This window comes from Protomyctophum bolini (genome assembly GCF_963924005.1).
Source record: "Protomyctophum bolini genome assembly, chromosome: 14".
Classification (NCBI taxonomy): domain Eukaryota; kingdom Metazoa; phylum Chordata; class Actinopteri; order Myctophiformes; family Myctophidae; genus Protomyctophum; species Protomyctophum bolini.
Window position 1 is genome coordinate 34,631,994 of NC_137875.1, and position 22,208 is coordinate 34,654,201.

The 22,208-nt window shown below is 43.1% G+C and overlaps 2 protein-coding genes across 3 annotated transcripts; both read right to left on the bottom strand.

The window, feature by feature from the left end:
* Positions 1 to 8,796: 8,796 nt before the first annotated feature.
* LOC308328862 (ceramide synthase 2-like) lies at positions 8,797 to 9,861 on the bottom strand (the record flags this gene model as incomplete). The annotated part of the gene is made up of 1 exon (XM_080782973.1): positions 8,797 to 9,861. The coding sequence occupies one exon, from the start codon at positions 9,859 to 9,861 to the stop codon at positions 8,797 to 8,799; it is 1,065 nt and encodes a 354-aa protein (XP_080639099.1).
* A 3,165-nt stretch (positions 9,862 to 13,026) lies between these two features.
* Positions 13,027 to 22,208, bottom strand: LOC308327927 (gap junction alpha-5 protein-like). 2 transcript variants are annotated; one of them, XM_080781573.1, is made up of 7 exons: positions 21,452 to 22,208; positions 18,014 to 18,159; positions 17,638 to 17,802; positions 16,874 to 17,152; positions 16,102 to 16,167; positions 15,524 to 15,672; positions 13,028 to 15,286 (listed from the first exon to the last, which is right to left on the bottom strand). In XM_080781573.1, the coding sequence occupies exons 2-7, from the start codon at positions 18,080 to 18,082 to the stop codon at positions 14,824 to 14,826; spliced, it is 1,191 nt and encodes a 396-aa protein (XP_080637699.1). In that variant the 5' UTR covers positions 18,083 to 18,159; positions 21,452 to 22,208; the 3' UTR covers positions 13,028 to 14,823. The 2 variants fall into 2 exon arrangements, with proteins under 2 accessions (XP_080637700.1, XP_080637699.1); XM_080781574.1 differs by lacking the exon at positions 16,102 to 16,167 and having other exon boundaries at positions 13,027 to 15,286.

Sequence of the window (22,208 nt, forward strand, 5' to 3'; positions counted from 1 at the left end):
CCCACACAAGCGATACTTCTGTCCCTCAAATGAGCAGTTTGGATCTGGTCACCCTAGATGCAGTTTGTGAAATCTAATTTGTTGCAGTGTGCGCACACCTGGAAAAGAGTCCTCAAGCTTTTCCCTTGGCAGTGTTCAGATCTATCTGTCTCCTCATTTAAGCCTCATTTTAAGCCACTCAGTTGCTTGCTGGTGTTGCATGCAGTAAATAGCAGATACAAGTTCACAATGTGTCACGAATATAAATGAGGAAAAAAAAGATTTGTAGAAGTCAAACAGTACTGTGAGTACCTGCGTACCATGTGATGTGCAAGGTATTTGTGTGTGACCTGTCTCTTGATGGAAAACACAAGTGCTAAAACAATACAAACTCTTGAAGACACACACACACACACACACACACACACACACACACACACACACACACACCGGGTGTTTAGATGTCCCAGGGAGCCTGCAGGGTCAACACAGCTGTGGCTCCCTCTTCTGACATTCAGCATTGTTTGTTTTTAATCATGGTGCTCTTCTCTCACCCCCCTCTCTCTCTCTCTCTCTCTCTCTCTCTCTCTCTCTCTCTCTTATCCTTGTCCTCCACTTTCAATTCAATTCAAAGGAGCTTCATTGGCATGAGAAAACGTACGTTTACATTGCCAAAGCTTTGATTGATTGATTGAAATATGTATTAACAGTTTGCAGAATTACAGTACAATTCAAGCACAACTCAATACAAAGACTGTTAACTGTGAGTGGACGACCCAATAATGCATTACACTTGTTTACAACAGGGTCCACATTGTTCAATTCATCAAAACATTTAGAGACGTACAAATATACACTTCTATACAGCCAAAGAACAGAACAGGAATTCATCATAAAGGATGCAAAAAGGGAAAAGAAACATATACAGTAGAGGGGAAAAAGGGGTGGGTGGGTAGGGGGGATTCCGATTTTACGGGGGTCAGTTTTGAATTGCAGCCGTCCGTAGGTGCCCTTTGAGAGCGGATTTGAAGGAGTCAAGGGATTCACATGTCTTAATGACTGTTGGTAGGGCGTTCCACATTGTGGTGGCATAGGAGCGAAAATAATTTAGTCCCTTGTTTGTGCCGAATCTGGGTTGCACATGGTTTGTTGCACTCCCTCTGGTGTTGTGGGTGTGGACTTCGTTAACATTAAGGAAGTATTTGGACAGGTACATGGGTATCTTGGTGGTGTATCGAATCTTGTGGTCCATTGTAAGATGCTGTAATCTGTCGTCGACCCTAAGCCATTCCAGCCTGTCAAAGTGGGCAGGGGTGAGGTGGGTTCGGGGGCAAGAGGTGCATGCATAGTCGAAGAAACCTTGTACGAGGGCTCCTGTTAGGGTCTTCAAGGTGTTTTTGCAAAGTGGAACAAGACAATCAAAATAAAACAATGTATTTACAAATATATATTGCATTTAAATAGGAATTAAAGGTGTAAACAGAGCTGTGTTACATTCACACTTTGGGTAATGCTATCTTGTGAAACTATATAAAAATAAAAATAAAACATTTTCTGTCAGATATACTGTAGTTATCTCTGTCCCCTTGATAGTTTCCTTCTCTCTTCTGTTTCCTTTCTTCTCTGCACTCTCTCACCCACTCTCTCCATCTCTCTATGGTCATTTTCTCTTCATGGCAGCATGCCAATACACACAAAACAAGCAAGAAACGAAAATGTTATAGCTTGTATACTCACTAAATTAAATAAAGAAAGCCATGGATCATAGCTCTCAAGAGTCCAGTATATTTATCTTTTTAGAATGTCAAGGCTTAAGTCTTGTTTTAAACTACCTTAATATTTGCTTCCATGGTCTTAGAATCCTTCTCCACGCCTCCTCAGAAATTGTGTTTCCCACTGGTGTTTGTTTCCCACTGGCTTCCCGATAAGATGATTGTATTGTCTGAGTGATTCAGAAGCAAGGAGCACTTATTTTGTAGCCTCAAGTCTGTTTCCTTATAAACCAAGAATAGAAAAGGGAGTATTCGGGTCTGGGTTTTTTGCCAAATATCATGTGAACTAAGATGCCGCCATGCTGCTGTTGTCGTAGGTCAACTAATGTTTAGCCCATTGAAAGCGGAAAAATGTCATTTTAGGTTTTAACGTTGGTTATTAAAAAATAGCAGATATACAAGCTAACTTCATGCCAATTCGTGCCATGCTGTGAGCTTGTACATTATGCTATTTTCTATATAGTTTTTCTCTTGAAAGTGTTTCTGAAAGTGTGCAAACTACTGATGTAAAAGGCATTTGTACAGTAGGCCTCAGGTCTTAATGAGTTAGAGCTGCAAATGACTTGTTCACATTATCCCTTTCATAGAGGTCCCCCAAGACAAGACAATGATGTCCCTCTCCATCCAGGCCTTTCAAGTAAATGGTTTATTATCTATGTTAAGCTTATAGGATTCAACCAAATACCCCGGGGGGGGGGGGGGGGGGGATTGAAGAAGAATGGATTAACATGAGTGTTACCGAGGACCTTTTCCAAATGTGCGAGTGTACTGTGCAGTCATATAATGAATAGAGGAGAAATCCTCACAGAGAGTGATTTCAATAGGACAGCAAGGTGGAGCATGCTCAGGGGGGTCTCTGTGCTCATTTTCACCTCTCCACCACCTTCTCTTCTCCTCTTCCCCATTCTATAATTGCTCCTCTCCTCTCATCTGCAACTGTAATCATTGAACAATTAAAATGAGGGAGATATTTTTGAATGAGCTTTAATTTGTCCTGTTAAAAAAAAGCAATGACACATGGAGTGTTTATGCCTAGATAAATCTCCTTTCTCTCTTCCATTCTCCTCCTCTTCTCACCCCGCCATCACCATATCTGACAGTCTGACAAGCAGTCAATCACTCTGAGGCAGCCGCCCCGGCCGTCAGCATGTGTTATTAAGTGCCAATGTTCCGCCCACTCCTCTCTACACCTTCCACCCACTCTGAGTTGACGTGTGCTGTGCCTATGAGGAGGTTAGTGTTCAAGGAAAGCTAGCCTAGAACAGCAACCCCCAAAGTAACTTCCCTAGCTGTCCTGAGCGAAACTCTGTTGAACTGGTCCTAACTGTACGTCCTCGAAAATACTAGCCATTCTGCAACCTCACCACACAACATTATGACACGTGGTTGGCTTGTAAATTGGTTCTTGTTTTCCCCTTCGAGAAATGGATCTATGAGGAATACAAATGCTCTCTCACTATGCTTTAAAAAAAATACATGTATCTGCGTGGGATTCATATTTGAAGAATATCTTTCACTGATTGTGTATTTATTATTACCCATAATCCCATTTTAGACCGTTAAAATGAGGTCCTCAGTTTAGTCATCCTGAAAAAAAGAGTTAATCTACTCAGAGTGTAAAAAATGCAACACTGAAGATACTACTATATAGGCTACTGCAGTGCATATCATGCTGGATGCGGATGATGCTTGTGGCAGTGCTATGGAATCAGACTGTTGGCGGTAATTGATTTTCAGCGGAATTGTGTAAATTATGAGAGCCTGATAATGGGGGTGCGTGGGTGGGTGCAGCGTCCATGGGTGCAAACACCCACATACACAATTAACACAGATGTTTCCATAGGTGTACAGAGCATTGCTTATGGACGTATGAGAAGATTGGAGTCGTTTCACAGTCACACACACACACACGCACACACACACACACACACACACACACACACACACACAGACACATCATTATGCTGGGTACTTGTATCAATGAGACGAGAGAGGCAGAGGAGAGGGAGCTGGAGAGAAGAGGGAATGAACACATTCACACGTAGGGTCATGTCATGACTCATATTGAGCATTTGTCAGCCATCATTATATTGCATTGTTAGTCTGGAGAGTTACTGTAGAATCGGGTGAAGGGAACAACCGAGTGGGCGGACAAATCTGGGAGGGATGGACTAATCAGTAATCGGAGTGCCGCAATGTCAACAAGAATTGATACGTGTAGATGAGCAGAGTGATGGACAATGGAAGGGTTGATGGATAGTTTGGACACTTGTTCAAACCTTGGAACATTTGATGGCAACGTGGTATTGATGTTATTGATCCAAGCATTGGAATCGGTATTAAAAGCTATTTATTGGAAATTCTTATCGTCCCCTTGTGGAATGACGTGCTGAGATGGCAACACATCACAAGATTAGCTTCCATATTGCTCTGAAATAAGATGTTTAGGATACAATTACAATTTGGATATACCCCAGGATGCAAATTCCAGATGGTTTTTAACCAGTTAAACCTCAGAGAATAGCAGATCGATGCGCCACATCATGAGCTTGTCGGTCTGATATTTTCCATCGATGTTATTCCATGTTCTACAATGTTATGCTATTTTCTGCTGATGTTGATCGGCTGTTTTCGGCGAAAGCTTTCCCCACAATAACAGAAAACTGACAACACACTACCATAGAGCCCTGAGGGACTCAAGTGGTAAACAATTACCACATTTCCCGTCTACTGGCTCCTGCCTTCCATCTCTTCTCATGTCCTAGTGTATTCAAAGCTTTCAAAGAAAGGAAATGAAGCTATTCTGAGGCAATAATGTCCCATAGCTTAATTTATATTCCATCGCACAATGGTTTGTCGCTTCCTTCCAAAAGTGGCAAACATTCAGGTACACCTGAGCAGCAATTCCGACTGATCACTAAAATCAGGATATTAAATGATATTGTTACATCTCACTCAGCCTCACCAACTTGGTTCTGATCTTCTGAACCTTTCCCTCTTGTTCATTTAGTTGTGATATATTTGATTGTCTCGGATGGCCATAGACTGGACGGCCATAGGCTGAACAGCCAAAGGCCGCAGTACAGACTGTTTGGATTGGATCATAACTCAACATAAAGGCCCCATTCCAAAGTTTGCAGGCCCTATAGGTAGGCAACCTGGCCTGGTGCAGAGACCTGTGCTCGGAGGAGCACACTTTTCTAGCTTTGTTCCATTTCTTCTTTGGGATCTGGGGGAGATGGCATAAACCTCTGTGCCCATTACATTACCCCAGTGAAACTCCCCACTGTCAGATTGTTGGGAGACATATGTTGTCTAATGTCTACACTATACACACTGTCCCCAGACCAACAGTGGGGGTTGGCAGAAACACGGAGTAAGCTAATTTAAAAAGTAAAAAAAAAAAAAAGATTGCCGTAATCATTCTAGTGCTAAACTACAATGCTTGAAGGACATTTGTTGTAGTAATTAAAAATTTCCACATGAGCAAGCTGGTTTTTAAAGTAAGATCCCTGATAAAAGGGGTTGTTAGGAGACAGCTGTTGGCGTTTTTTAGTGGTGAACATGAATCGAAGAAATGTTTTGAAGTGTCCTCGTTAAGGGAGACCGAGCTGCTGCTTCTCAACGATTAGTGGGCATGTGGCCATGTACGATAAAAACCTTATTTTAAACGAGGTTGTGCGCTGTGTCACCAACCGACAACAGGCAATCCACAAGCACTAGAAGATCTGCTATTTTCGGTGCATGACACTGGCGTGGCAACTACGTGTAACTCAGCCATAAGGGTAGAGAGAGTAGAGAGTAGTGTGGGGAGTATTGCCATCCCTTCTCACTTGATGTGCTGCTGCATAGCTGCATGTGCTTCCTCAGTCTCTAACATTTCCAGCTTTATCAGAACCAGTGGGGCTGATTTTAGTGTTGTGAGATAAAGAAAACAGCTCGTAACCACCCTTGAACTGCTAAACTAACTGCTGGGTTTTTTAAGTGAATGCACTTATTCAAAGCAGGTTTTGTGCAGCAGGGGCATCACCAAATGCGCTACACAATGATGGTGTAACACGATGTGCATCTTAGCCCACACTGAGCCAGTGGGATGTCATGTAGAGGGGTGTTTTGGTGCAGTTTGCCTCCTGCTAGGTTTTGAATAAGACATCCACACAGCTCTGTGGGTTTCTCCTGATGAAGGGAAACAAATGGCTGTTAGAAACAAAGTACTGCTTGTAGTCTGTTTCACATGTTGGCCTCTCTGGGACTATCACAGACATTGTTAGAGGGTGTCTATTGGTGTTGAATATTCTCTCTCTCGCACGCACGCACACACGCACCCACACTATATTTGCAATGTCCTTTGATATCTGAGGAGATGGGAACATCGGTGTCAGAGACACTGACAGCTTGGTTTTGGGGCAAGTTGTGCCAGGTTTATAAGCAGAGAATCTTATCGGCCTAGTCGCTGTATCTATACAAAATCATCTTTAAGCTGTATCCACATTGAACCACTTGAACCCTGATGTGACGTGACGTCCCTATTTTGTGCATGTCATTAGAGACATCTTTCAAAAATATCAGATCTACAGTACTGTACAACCTCACATATTTATCTTTTGAAAAGTGGTTAATGCCTAATCTTAAGTTTGTTTAAGGGTGGATTCAATTGTTTTGTTGTTATGGTACTGTTACGATGGTGCAATAGCCATATTTACTAGTAAAGAGAGAGTGGTCATGAACAACAATCGAGGACAAAACAGAAACGATGAAGACGGGCAGAGTGACAAGAAATGAGAGAGAAGGTATAGAACAAAAGTGAGACGACAGAAAAGAGGAGCGTGCAGAAACATGGGCGGACGTTAAGCAGATGTCTTCTCCAGATGTTCTTATTCTTGTGACAGCTTTCACATCCTCTTGACGTCAAGCACTTCAATTTCATGTTTCAGTTCGCTGGGTTGTTCTCTGAGTTGTTTACGGTAACAAACAGTTTGTCCAACAGTATGTCCACCAAATTTTCGTATTTTTACATTGAGCGGTATTGATCTCTTAACCCAAGACTTGAGGCTGATTCTAAATCAATCCATCCATCCACCAGAGTGCTCCAGACTTCCCTCTCCAGAGCAACATTCGTGACTTCCTCCTGGGGGATCCTGAGACATTCCAAGGCCAGTGAGTCGATGTGTTTCCTCCAAATGCGCCTTGGTCTGCCCCGGGGTCTCCTCCCAGTGGGACGTGCGTCGAGGACCTCCCTAGGGAGACGTCCGAGAGACATCCTAACCAGATGCCTGAACCATCTAAGCTGGCTCCTTTCCAGGCGAAGGAGCAGCGGTTCTACTCCGAGTCTCTCTTGCATGACTGAACTTCTCACCCTATCTCTATCTCCTAAAATTACTTCAAATATATTTTATCCTGGGACCCCCAGAAGCAAAGAAAAATGGTTACTTTTAAGAATATTTATATTCAAATATTTAAATAGCAGATCTACAAGCTTGTATTATCTTCTATTTTTAAATAGCCAAAGTATAACATAATGGTTAAAGTGGTTAAAAATCTAAAATGACACAGATCCTTCACGATGGTAATGGGTTAACACCACTGGGACATAAACGGGAAACCCGGTTTGTGTGTGGTAGACGAGTCATATAAATATTCAAACAATGTCCACCCGCTTCTGAATTATACATCAGGAATGCAGGAGAGGATTCCCCCACACATGGCATTATGAAACATTCACTCTTTCAGTAGCTTACTGACTGAGGCTAAATATAGGCCGCTCCCTTTTCTTATGTTTGGTTCAAAGAATTCTACCACATGCATTATACATATTTGCTGTCGCCGCCATAGCCTAGATCGCTCAAGACGTGTCATGCCTCAGCCACATGCTGCCTCTTAAGAGATGAATACATTTCCCTTCTGGTACTTCTATCACAGAACATATAGCATAGGATATTGTAAAGGCATGCGTTCAGTCACTGGTGTAAAGTTCATATACTTAAGTAGGCTGCTGTACTTAAATACTAATTTTTGGTATTTTTTACTTTACTTTAATTTTCTATATTTTACTTCTAGGCCTACTTACAATTATTTGAATATACTAGTTACTTTGTAGATTTAGATTATTATTATACATTAATCACTTTGACTTCAGCTTTCTCACAACGCAGTACAGCATGTTGATGAATGTCAAGGGACAGGTCCCTCAAATTGATATACAACTGGCCGTGGCGTGGACCCCCTTCTGAAAAGAGTTTGTGCCAGCCTGAAGAGTTATGTCTGTATATTGATATTATTTTTCTAACATTTTCAAAAATAGCATACGAGCTCGCTGCGTGGCTGTGAGATTGCAGATTTGCTGTTTTTTTAATAGCCATTATAGAAATGTTTAAAGTGATTACAATTATTCTGATGCTATATTACTTTTGCTGGGGACCCTATGGAAGTTTGGAACCCCCCCCCCCCAAGGACCCTTGGGAGTCCCCGGACCCCACTTTGAGAACCAATGGCTTCTTAGAGGGTCTTGTGTGCCACCCTCTCTTTGGAGTCTATAGACTAGAGATTATCGTATGACAACACTGCTCCCTGCTGGACTCTGTGGTTGTGCTGGCGTGCGTGCGTGTGTGTGTGTCTCATATGACTATATTTGGGCTGAAACCTTGGCCAAATAATGGGTAATGGATTACTTGATTGAGCTTTAAACTTTGAACCATATAACCATAAACTTTTTGTTTTGTTTAATATGAAATAAAAATCACACCTGTGTGAAGTGAGAGGCGCTCTTATCATCGTACATCATCATACATTCATCATCTTATTGTTTGCATTACGCGATGTTTGTGTTTAAATTAAATTAAATTGTCCATTCATTGTCAATGTTTGTGTTTTAGGACAAAGTTTGTGTTTACACACACACACCAAAAGCTGGACATAGGAGGGGCTTATAGCCCCTCAAAAATCACACTTGTGTGAAGTGAGGGGCGCTCTTATCATCAAATTATGTCCGTGGTACACACAGAAGTTGGGAAGAAAAAGAAAAGTATAAAAAAATGGTTTTAATACCCTAATCTTCATGTTCAGACTCTGTCTCTTCTTCATCACTCCGCTCATCCTTAATGTGGCTGCCCGAAATGAACCTTTTGGCCGCGACCAGGAGATGGTAGGACCAGTATATGTTCAGAACCAGGAGCAGAACCAGCAGGCCGTTGAAGAAGCAGAAGCCAAAGAAAGGAGTGTACAGGGTCAGGGGATGAACTAACGTTATGTGAATGATCCAGAACGGGAAGATTACGAGGCGGGTGATGATGAAGGTAGACGCGAACATGACGAAGATGACGTCGCTGGTTTGGTTCCAGCCTGAGTAGACGCACATCTTGGCCGACTCCAGCATGTAGTCCGAGGCATCGTGCACCAGCATGATCAAAGTCCCTGCCCGGATGTAGTTAACCAGCCAGGAGAAGGTGATGAGGCAAATGGTGGTTATGTGGTGAACTTGCATTTCCTTGAAGTCTTTGCGTTTCACATCCCACGCCACAGTGACCACCAGTGACAGATAGAATGCCAGTTCAAGCATGTAATACCAGTATTGGGAAGGCAGCAGTGGGGATTTCGGGTAGTCATTCCACATGTTCATGTAATCAGCCGATGTGAGAAACCAAGGTTTGTCGAACATAACTGCAAGGCCAGCAAAGAAAGCGACAAAGTAATATGTGAATCTCCAGCTGGCTTCACAGAACTTCTTGAGTTTGTTTGGTTGGTCCTGGTTCCTCCGTCTCCTGAACCATCTCTGGATCTGTCGTACAGACCAGCCCGTCAGTTTGCTGAGACTCTCCAGTTCGCTCTGCGAGGGATGTTTATAGATACGGAAGGAGGACTCGAATGCTGGATTCGGCTTCACTCTGACATGTTGCTTGTCCGACACCCCAAGTCGAGCACCAAGTGGACAGCCAATAGTCTTCTCAAATATCCATCTGGCGAGCAAGAACATCACCGCAATGGGGATGGTGATCCACAGGTCTCCTGACTTTGGGAAGATCTTATCATCATGGTCCTTCAGGTCAGCCCAGCCCATGCCTTCAGGAAACCACAGCCAGTCCTTCCAGATCAACTCATTGAGACAAGACACCATCCCCTGAGCATGGTGGAGAGCACGTGTGTAGTAACCAGCGACACCTGCTACAGCTATCAGCAGAGCGTTGAACATGGTCCTCTCCCGGGGCTCAAGCATGTAGACCCCTGTGACTAGCTGATACTGGTAATACAACCAGGAGATTCCTTTCCAGCAGTATCCTAACACCATGCCATTACCTTCAATTGAACAGACAAGAGAATGATACAATTGAGTTTTTCTGAATGGTGTGAATTCAATGCTCATTATTTTATACTTCAGCCACACTGATGTCACATTGATGACATCAGACGCAACGCTGTGATTGGACGGTCGCTGTCGGATCACTGTTCTCTGGGCACTGACCAATCACAGTGCTTTGTGTCGGGACTGTCAAGGTGGCAAATTCCGCATCCCTATACTGGGAAATGCACCAACTCTCTGGAGCGCACGTTGTAATCACTTCTAAAATATCACACCCGTGTGAAGTGAGGGGCGCCTCATCTCTTTAAACGAACATCATACATGTTTGTTTAAAGTGTTCTAAACAAACATAAAGAAATCATAGACTTGGCTCAGTTGGCTGCCACATGACGTCACATGGGTTCTGTTGTTTTTTACGCCATTAAAAGTCCATACTTGGCTTCCATATGATGTCTTTTCCGAAAGCCAGACATTGGAGGGCCTTGCGCCCTGCAAAAAACGTATCTTTCTTGTGCGTACCTGTCCCGGTGGAGCTCGGGAACCGACCAATGGTCTTCAGATTCAAGGTCCAGACTAGAGGGAGTGTGATGTCCACGGTGTGAAGTCATCGAATCAGCTAATTGTCCAGAACTGACGTGCGGCAATCCATCTCCATATATGGAGTTCCCTGGAGAATTTACACAATGTGTGAAACTTTTGATGTCAGTACTATGACGTCATATTGGCAGACCAATACGGAAATCTCCATATATGGGCATGACAAGGACAAGTACAATTATGGGACCAATGCATTGGTCCAGCGGTTTGCGAGATTTGCTGCGTGTAGACACACACAGACAGACATACAGGGGAGAAACAGATAATCTCCGCCTCCTGGCCTGTCGGTCGCTATGATATGAATGATCATGAAGCAGGACGATTCCATTTCTGGCTGGTTCATGAGCTCAAATGCTGAAAATTCTCTTAACTCCTCCCATGCCACATGACGCCTTATGACGCCTATCTCTTATTTGCACAATCAGTCTGTCTATTTGTGTGCTCTCATATGCTTGTTTTATGTAGTCCTCATGGAAAAATAATGACCACCAATAACATCAATGTGGCACTGGTGATAGGTCTAAGGCTTTGAACTCCTATACTTGCTTACTCACTTAAAGTTGCTCTTGATTTTTATTTGATTTTATTTAGCACAGTATAAAAACAGTACAAATTGGAAGATTCGTCGGGAAAAAAATGAAAGTGCTAGGAGGAGGCAAGAAGCCAAAAGGGCTTATACGAGGCCTCAACCTGCAGTGTACAACAAAACATTGAAATGATTTGAATGCAATTCATATCATTTACAGATAACATGATGGCATAGTATAAAGAAAAGGTCTAGAACAAAAACGTGATTATCTATAATATAGATAATCTATGTACACACCATTTACTATGGTGACCGACCTGGTGTGTCTTAAGAAAACAGTAGGGAGTGTGGATTTTTTACTCGGAGACAGCAAACAAATAACTTTTTCAAATAATACTATATTCTTTATGGCATGTTGATAGATGTCTTATAAAGTGTGTTATTGGTTTGATTGTGGGTCAACAAGGGTCATTTAAAATGTGTCCATCAGAGGGAGCTGTAACACTACTCAAAATAATGACCCCCAAAATAATCATATTTGAACTACAAGTTCAGTGAGCAGTGTAGATAGGCTTTTTTTAACCTAGATTTTTGAGGGGCGCTAGCCACTCCTATATACAGCTTATGTCCTCACATGTCTCAATATTTGCCATTGACAATGAAAGGAGAAATTAGGTCAACTTTGTGCCAAAGTAGTCAAGCATATCAAGCATTCTTCAACATTCCTGATTGGACTGTATTCCCTTACTGGGAATTGTCCCAATAAGCCTCTGCTTCCCACTGGACATTTGCTATGAGAACTAGTCAAAACGTCATTTTTTCCCATGTGTCCATTTGTCTATTCATAGAACTTCTCAGCAGCCTGCCTCGATCTCTGTTTATGTGACTGTCTAAATTCTCGAGTAGATTCCCGGCCCATTATTGAATGAATGTGAGAACGCAGTCTGTTGTATCAGTTGAGACAGTTTGACATGCATAGCATATAGGCCATATGGTGCACTGCTTGTAGGGTGGGCTGAGTGGGGACACTACAGCATTGCATTTATTTTCCCCACCTATCCAGTTCCCCTCTATGAAATGAATGTAAGCTAAATCCCTTTGAACGGTTTCCCTCCAACCAATGAGCATTTTAAATGAGATCTAGATGCATTAGAATCATATCATCATATAGCACTTAACTGGAGAAAGTATTCCCTGGAAGTCCATTCACTTCCTGCCTGGGCAGAGAAGTGCCTGTTGCCATGAGGCAACAATTAGGAGAAATTACAGTACTATACACCAGTGCCGCCTACCTACCCAGGAATGATGCAAGTTTTGAAGTTTTTGTAATGCCCGTTTTACCCGTTCTGTTGTACTGTACCTACCTGCTGTCTGTGTCCCTATTATGCCCATATATGGAGATATCTGTATCCGCCTGCCTGTGTCCCCTTTATGCCCATATATGGAGATATCTGTATCCGCCTGCCTGTGTCCCCTTTATGCCCATATATGGAGATATCTGTATCCGCCTGCCTGTGTCCCCTTTATGCCCATATATGGAGGTCCCTTGCTGTCATATGCCCATATAAGGGCATACATTCCCATATACCAATATGCCCATATATGGGTCGTATCAGCAGTTCTGGATAAAAGGATCTCCACATAGCTTATACTGTGTATTGGCACATGGCACATCAGTCGGATTGGTGCAAGTTGGGAACACCGGTGCGAGTTTGAAGTCGGTCGGTCAGAGGCTTCTCGAGATATGTGAACTACGGACGTACAGATTCTGTGCTTTTATTGTAAGATAGTGCCGTTATATCACACAGTGAGCTACCATTTATGTCAAACTTAGGCTACAGTAGGCCTATGTTTAAGCATGCTGATAATATTGCCAAAGATTTGACAACCAAAATACTTCTTATTACAATCTAGTAAAGTTTAATTCATTCCCATTTGTCTCATGGCAGGCAGAATATAATAATATCTCAACATCAGCAGTACGTAACAATGTATACTGTATGCTATTGCGCAAACAAAATATATCGCCTCTCCAGTGGTGCTAGTAATTGTGCTTTACCTGGAATAGGTACCATTCCCATTTAAAAATTAGGCATTTAGCAGATGCCCTTAATCCAGAGCGACAGTAAGCAAGGTAAACACAAGGTAATGCATCAAATGTTTGCATATAGAGATTACAGACAGTGTAGTGCCTCAGTAAACTAGCGTCTTAGTGTAGCTCAAAGTCAAATGAGTCTCTGACTGGTCAGCATCCTGGATGTACGATTGATACAAGATAAATAATGTGTTGTAATAAAGTGCCCTGAAAAAAAATAAAAAACAAAACATTATGAAATTGTATCTTTAACATAGCCACAGTTAAGATAATGTTTAGCAAGAGCCTTCAATAAAACAGTTAACTAATATTGGCTGGCCACAGTTTTAACACTGCATGCACAAACTACAAACTGAATCACTTGCGGCTTAATGATATCCTAGACTCCTTTTTACTGTAGGGATTTGGCATTATAGGTGGCTGTTCAACAGCTTATCCTGAATATACCATACATTAACATTTCATTTGAATGATTAATTGATTCATCCCATGTTGTACCATGAGTTGTTTGCTTCCAACATTTTTATGTTGTGGTAATTTAAATATGTCCTCCTCAGACAAAAATGTCTTGTGTCTTGTGTAAATTCATACTAGAGAGACAAGATTGTGAAACAACCCCTTAAAGTATATGTGGAACATTTGTGTTCCAAATAATTTGTGTGGACTATAAAACATCAAGCATGTAATCTTTCCAAAAGTGGAGAGACATAAAAGTAATTCAGAAGGCTAACATGACTAGTCCGTCCTTTTGGTAGTAGAACTAGTACCTTCTTTCAGTATTCTAGTCATTCTGACTGTCTGTCTGCCTGCCTTATTGTTTCTCATCCAATCTCAGTCTGACAAGAGGAACAGCCAGCTAACCAACCCCTCCGGCCCAGTGCCTTATTAAAATTTATGTTAATAGTGACAAGGTCAAAGGACAGGCGGACAGGGGACAGACGGACAAACAGGAAGTCAAGCAGAAATATAGATAGACAGATGGTTATTCAACCAGACAGGCAGGATTAGCATATGTGCTATATCAGAAGGCTCTAATATCCTCAGCTGTCCTCATCAGCTGATGAGAATGTGCTGTTCGGTGTGTGTTCCTGCTTCCACATTTATGTTGGTCTGCTTGTAGCTATATACAGTATGATGTGTATGTTTGATTTACTTAAAACCCCTCCCTCTGGCTTTGAGGCTACAAAGACTATATTGCAAGCCTCCTCAGCTTCCCCCCCTACTGAAGCAGGAAGCATCAAAATGTGGCCTTTCGACCTTTGCTCAAGGCATTGACAGGACCAAACCTGCTCGTGCTCAACAGCACCCGCAAGCATAGTGCAGTGTGTCTGTCTGTGTTCATAATGGCCATAGCTCCTACAGCTCCAGGTCAAAAGGTTAGCCACAACCGTATCGACGAATAGCCTACATGTAGCGTTATCCACATGGATAGCAGCACGTGCATATTTGATTAGAGGCTTTGCCCATACTCGTGTGACTGATAGCGTTACCTATCGCCACAATTCACCTGTGTGTTTGAAAACGCAGTTCTGTCTTTTTGCAAAGTCAGACTTCCCAACTAAACAGCTAGGTCGTCTGCCCTGGTTCGGCTGCTGGTTCCGCTGATTTTGCTGAATCGCCGTTTGTCCTTCTGGCAGACTCCTCCTCCATTCTGACTGAGCCCCGGGCCGCCATTTTGTATCTGAGGAGGACAGCCAGCTTCACCGCTTTTAGGGCTGTAGCACTCACTACCGCTACTCTTGAGAAAACCGCCATCTTGAACCCCAAGTGTGTAGCAGGTCATCTGTAGGAAGTTCTCCTCCACTGCAGCAGCCATTTTGTTCCTCTCGGCGGCCATATTTTCAGAGTTCTGCTGGTTGGCCAAGCGGTGATGAGGGAAGGGGAGGGGCATGAAGTGAGAAGAGCTAATTACACACTGGTTGAAGTCTGGGGGTGGGGTTGACGGGGATGCAGGGGGTGGCAGTGGTGGTGGGGGGTTGGCATCGCCGGGGGAAACACCCCTCCTCTTGTTGACCCACTGTCTGTAACACATAAATACAAGATTCAGAGATCCAGTTAATATTTATTATATAAGTTTAATTACAGGAAGTATAAACTGAATGAGTTGATCGAAGTTTTAAATAGTTCCAGATCCTTATTCATATACAGCGAGGTCTTTGTGTACTCCCCCACCTACAAACATGCCCTTATTACCCCGTTCCTTCACAAACGCATAGAGATGCAATCATACGCGCTCAATCTCGCTCCCCCATACCGACCTGCAACAGTGACGCCATGCTAAGTGTTGGAGCTCCACCACACTGAGTGCCAAGGAGACAGCCGACACGGCCAGCATGAACACGATGAAGACGTTCTTCTCCGTGGGTCTGGAGATGTAGCAGTTGACTGGATGAGGACAGGGCCAGGCCTGGTATGGAGCAGAGCGCAGGGGTGTTTGTTGGGAGAGAAGGAAAGCAACGAGGGAAAGTGATAAGAAAAGGGAGGCTATGGCATTTCCTGTTTTGTTTCTTTCTTTGTTTCTTTCTTTTCTTTTTTTTGTACAAACGATTTGGCGCTTTGTAACTCTTGTTAAAGGAGTGCTATTGTCTATCAATTACACATCGTTTGTTTTATTTTATAAACATTTTTTCACATTCCTGAGCCAATAATTTGATGGCCTGTGGAGTAAGAGTCTCCATTGAGTCTCCTATACCGGAGAGACCGATCAAATTATTTTCTCAGAAATGCAACAAAAAAACTGATAGATAATATAAGGTTTTTTTGGGGGTGAACGACTGGCATAAATGGAGAAGGGGTCTGTGGATGTTATGTTTAAAACGCCACCCTGTGGTTTTACCCTGCAGACGTAGAGTGGATGGAGGAAGATTCCATACATGTAGTACTGTAGACACAGGAACACCACCTGCAGGATGTGACATCACAGTCGCTTTTACCATTGCCCCGATTCACAGTCAAATAGTTTCAATTTCATATTCTACGTCACAATGTATGCGTCTCTGTGCCTCAGCGGGTGTCATTCAACTAGCTTAGTGTCAAAAGTTCTCAAAACATGAGCATCACACAAGGCATGAGCAAGCCATAGAGAAACAAATGGATGTACTATGTAGTGTACACCAGGGGTCTTCAACGTTTTTCAGGCCAAAGACTCCTTAGCTGAGAGAGAGAGATGAAGAAGGGACCCGCACTACATTTAATTGTGCTGCAGATTAAACTTTAAGGTTTCATAGATCGCTTCATTGACTATCGTCAGTGTTGTGTAAATGTTTTTTGTTCATTTCAGACATTTCAACACTTAACCCATTTTGGGTGGGAACCCCTTTTGGTGTTTCAAACATTATCTTATAATTTAGCTATTGAAAAATAGCTGATCTACAAGCTCATAGTGTGCTACGAGCTTGTAGGTCTGCTATTTTCTTTAAATCGTGAAAATATTTATTTCAGAAAACTGGAGGATTTAGAAGATTTCTTTTTAATTTCGAGGTCAGGCCTAAATGGGTTAAACTTTCAATACTTGGATATGGATACTAGGGTAGGGTTCAAGTGGTTCATGTAACTCCCCATAACCACTGCGGTACACAGTAAAATGCAGAGTGCTCATTTCATTTCACCTCCATGATGCTCCGTATCAGTATGCTCAGGATGTAGGTTTGCAACAGCGCCCCCCTCAGGTGAACTCGACCCACCGCTGGACCGTCTCCCTTCTCCCCACTCTTCACAGTCTTCCTCTCTTTCTCTCCTCCGCCCCCGCCGGGGTCCTCCTCTCTCCCTCCTCCGCCCTCCTCTCCTCCTTCCTCTCTGCTCCTCCTCTTCTCGTCGCGCCGCACGTTGTGCATGGCATGGCCCATGTAGATCAGACTGGGAGTGGACACGAAGACGATCTGGAGCACCTGGGAACAGAAATAAATCACACCCGTGTGAAGGCATACATCATCTCAATCTGGCCAATCACAATTTGGCGTCCTCACTTTTCCATCTTTACTTTTCTGCTCTCACTTTTAGCTTCAATACTTTGCTCAGCCAATCAAATCATCGCTATAATGGGGTGATCAGCCAATCACAAGCCAAAGTTTGTGTTCACACAAACCCGGAAAGCTGGGCATATGGGCTAGTGTATGGCCTAACCCTAATTAATTATTTCACTTCTTGTGAAATTGCTGCCATCTGAATAATCTAAAGGTGTAATCTTTTCAGACCACAACCCCCCAAAATAATCATATTTGAACTGGTGACCCCCCTCCCTGAATTATAGCAGTTGTGGCATTACATTTAGACTCGGTTCTACAGATAAACACTGTGAAAATGTAGATCAGCTATTTCCACAAATGTATAATATTACATTACATATTTGTACTAGTACAATCTCCAGTCTTACCCAGTATCGTATATGTGCTATAGGGAATGCTTTGTCATAGCAGACGTTTTCACAGCCAGGCTGTTCAGTGTCACAGGTGAAGTCTTCCTGCTCGTCTCCCCAGGAAGACTCAGCAGCCGTCCCAAGAACCAGGATACGGAAGATGAACAGAATGGTCAGCCACACCTGGTAGAGAAAAGTACAGTATATAACCATGCTACAGTTGCTACGCGTCAAATGATTATTATGATAACTATGTTTCTCTCCCTTCTCTTTCTGTGTGTGTGTGTGTGTGTGTGTGTGTGTGTGTGTGTGTGTGTGTGTGTGTGTGTGTGTGTGTGTGTGTGTGTGTGTGTGTGTGTGTGTGTGTGTGTGTGTGTGCGCGTGTGTGTGTTACCTTGCCAACAGAGGTTGAATGTTCCTGTACTTCCTCCAGGAAGTTTCCCAGCAGGCTCCAGTCTGCCATGGCAAATCAAAGCGCAGATCCGGTTTCTAAATACACTCTCTGGGTTTAACAGCACCAATCACACTCGCAGGATCAACCTGGAGAAGACAGGGCAGTATTTGTGGTCCTGGTCCTCTGTACAGTGGTACACTGTAGGTGTTTCCTCAGTACAGAGTTATGTTTGTTCGTTTTTCCAGAAAAGTAACTGGTACAGGCACATGATCAACTATTTTTTATGGTGGTAAACCCGGCCCATATTTGCATACTGGCTCCTGATTGGTGCCCCAGCCCCTCAACTTATTAATATTCTTTTTTGTTTTACTGGTTTCGTCTGGTTTCCAGGCTATACTGTTCTATTTTTGACTTTTTGTTAGCCGTATATTTATTATTAGCCTATATGGATGTTCTCTGTTATTTGAGTTTTTGACACTGATTAGTTTATGTAAAGTGTGTGTGTGTGTGTGTGTGTGTGTGTGTGTGTGTGTGTGTGTGTGTGTGTGTGTGTGTGTGTGTGTGTGTGTGTGTGTGTGTGTGTGTGTGTGTGTGTGTGTGTGTGTGTGTGTGTGTGTGTGTAGTGTATCGAGACAGAAAGGGCAGTGAGAGAAGAGATGTGTGAGATGGGAGTCAGATTGGAACTCAACACATCTCTCTGTTTTTACTAACCACCGTTAGTGGTCACCTTATCACCTGAAACTGGAGTATGAATAGGCCTTGACCCTGCCATCCAGAATGTGTAAATATACGGAGTTAAACTGACCTGTCTGGACAGGTTCAAGGTTCAAGGTTAGCTTTATTGTCCCTTGCGGGAAATTGGTTTGCAGCCAGATCATAGTAAAAGTACACACAACAACAAAATTCAATACAAGACTAAGATCTAAGAACAGGGCACTAGAGACAGAGAATTCATGACATACAATAGTAGCAAAGGGATGGGTGGTGGTCATTTAGGATGCGTGGGGGGGGGGGGTCTTTCTTTTATTAACTTGAACCTCTGACTCTCTCCCCGACCCCATTAATAATTCTGTCTGTGCCAAAGTCCTAGTTTAGCTCGCGACTTGGTTCCCACACTCTGTTGGTCTGTCTCTGGGGAAGGAAATCTAGACATGCAGTGTAAACACTGCCAATGTCACACACACGCACGCACAAGCACGCACATGCGGGCGCACACACTTATACACGTGCATATATATTATTGTATATTATTTACAGTATGTGCAGTATGGAAAATTGCATGTTTGATGTGTATTATGCAGGGTACAGTACTACTATACAACTCTTGACACCCTGGAGAACACAGCATTGTTTGGTTACAAAACACATTTAGAATTCTACACTCAGAGTTGGAAAAACTGGGAGAAAAGACTTGCTCTCTAGGAAAACTCTGAGACTAAGACTGAGACTGAGACTAAGAAACTTGTTTTAATTTTATTTTTACATGCTCATAAAGTTCTCTGGGCTCAAAGTGAAATTTGTAAAAACGTTTCAGTCATAGGCCCTTCGTACTATGACGTTTTCCTTTGTGTTTTTGAGACCACCGCACCTGCAGTCAGCGCTGAACAAAGGACAAAGAAGGGCGCAACAGTTTACCCCGTATGCTCTCTGAGTTAAATGAAGGTTTAGGTTGTGGTATTATTAATATAATGTGGTGAGGCACAGTCCATCAATGTACAGCAATTGAGAGGGTTTTCAGATATTTAGTTAATGACCTGGATGTCGTAATATGTCAAATTAAGGAATTGCAAGATTCAGAAATCCTGAACACTGGTGTGTTTTTATATTGTTAAATTGTTTTTGTTTCCCTATTGCTTGGGCAATAGGGAAACTTTAACAAAAAAGTTTCAAGCGTTTTGAGTGTACTGTATGTTTTTAAAATGGTGTTGTTGGTTGTATAGATATTTCTCAAATTATAAAGTTACAAATTGTTTGAATCTATTCGCGCTGTTCTAAAAATCTTCTGATCGCGGTGCTGATTCTGGCAGAATTGTAGTCATTTCTTATCACTGCTCTTTTTTAGAACGGAAAACAACATTTTACATTGTTACGGTTTAAGAAACCTACCGACTCCAACTCCACCCCATGTGCGTGCGTGCATGTGCGCGAGTATGTTTATGTGTTTCACAAGTGCTTCCAGCATCATTAATAACAATATTACTTCCTTCTTTAGACTTTCGTCTGACCTGTGTGTGTGTGTGTGTGTGTGTGTGTGTGTGTGTGTGTGTGTGTGTGTGTGTGTGTGTGTGTGTGTGTGTGTGTGTGTGTGTGTGTGTGTGTGTGTGTGTGTGTGTGTGTGTGTGTGTGTGTGTGTGTGTGTGTGCCGTGCACGTGTGGGTGTATCTGTGCCCTCAGTATTGTTCTGTTTCCTGACTGGATAACGGGAAGAAACACACAAGCACTGCAGTGTTTAGACTTGTCTGGGCTTCACAGAGTCCTTCACAAGAATTGAATTGAATAAAAATTACGAAACATTTATTAAGGTTCAATGTAAATGGTAAATGGTGCATTTATATAGCGCCTTTATCCAAGGCGCTTTACATTCACCCATTCACAGACACACATTCATACACCGATTGCGGCGGAAGCCATGCAAGGTATATACCAACCAGCACATCGGGAGCAATTTGGGGTTCAGTGTCTTGCCCAAGGACACTTTGACATGTAGACAGGAGGAGAATGTAGGGCTGCCTCAGGCACGTGAACCGGTGGTTCAGTCCACAGGCCATTATTATTACTGGATGCTCCTAGTGAGCTCCAGGTCCCGGGTTTGAATCTGACCCCTGTCTTGTCTCCCATCCGTCTCTCCTATCCTGGGTTTGAATCTGACCCCTGTCTTGTCTCCCATCCGTCTCTCCTATCCCGGGTTTGAATCTGACCCCTGTCTTGTCTCCCATCCGTCTCTCCTATCCCGGGTTTGAATCTGACCCCTGTCTTGTCTCCCATCCGTCTCTCCTATCTCTCTGCCGTTGCTTTCCTGTCTCTCTCATTGGCCTGTCTGACATAAATCTTAAAAATGAAGTATGTCAAGTTGATATACCGGTATACTAGATTTAGATTTGAGCTTTACTTGTATGGTTTATTTGAGCCTAAAAGTGGTGCAGAAAAGTCTTTCACGCCACCCACCCATATTGATATGCAGAATGCCATATTGATCGTCTTTCCCGTGGCCTCAAGGTGGTTGTGGCTGGCTTAGCAAAATGTGAAGCCTCTAGTATGTTTTTGTCATGAAAACTTAGCATACCATTACTGATGCTACGTCTTGTCTACATCTTGAATACGTAAGCATTGGTTTTTATGCTGTGCATTGTCAATCAGTCCATCTGACAAAGCACGCACGCACACAAACACACACACACACACACACACACTCACATCTTTCTCGGAAAGTTGCATTACCTGATATGGATTGTAGAGGCAGATTATCCCCTGCTTGAGGTTAATTGGAGAGAGAAACCTCTGACTGCAGTCGAGGTGCCCTTGAGCAAAGCACTTCAGTCCAGTGGGTGAAGAAGAGCAGGAGAACGATGCACAGCAGTGTTTTCTGGACACAGTAACAGTTGTTTTCCTCCGTTAGCTTCTCCCCCGAAAATACCAAACAAAAGTTTTAACCAAGATTGTTCTTTGAGTGTTCTTCCACACTGTGTGTGTGTGTGTGTGTGTGTGTGTGTGTGTGTGTGTGTGTGTGTGTGTGTGTGTGTGTGTGTGTGATGTCTTCTAGAAGTGAAACCGATGCCCTCTAGTCTTCAGCAGTGAGACCCACTGGACGGTTGAATCCCTCCAGACGTACAGTAGATGTGTTTTCAGTATTCTCAGAGCAAAATCCAAGATTTAGCTAAGTCGCTGAACTTGAGACGGACAAAAACAACGGGTAAGTAGAACAATCTTGTCCAAGAAGCAGACAGGTGGGCAGAGAGACAGACAGACAGTCAGAGAGAATAGACTGTAAATCTGGCAGATGGGAAGAGAGAGACAGTCAACCAGGCAAGGACAGGCAGTCAACTGGTAAACATGTACAGTAGATCACCATCAGTCAGTCAGTCAGTCACGCAAAGGCAGGCAGACAGGTTGTCAGAGAAAGTCAACTTGGGAAAGTGCAGGCAGACGAACGGAGATCAGATGGAGACTGCTGTGTCCACTCCAGAGCTCTGATATG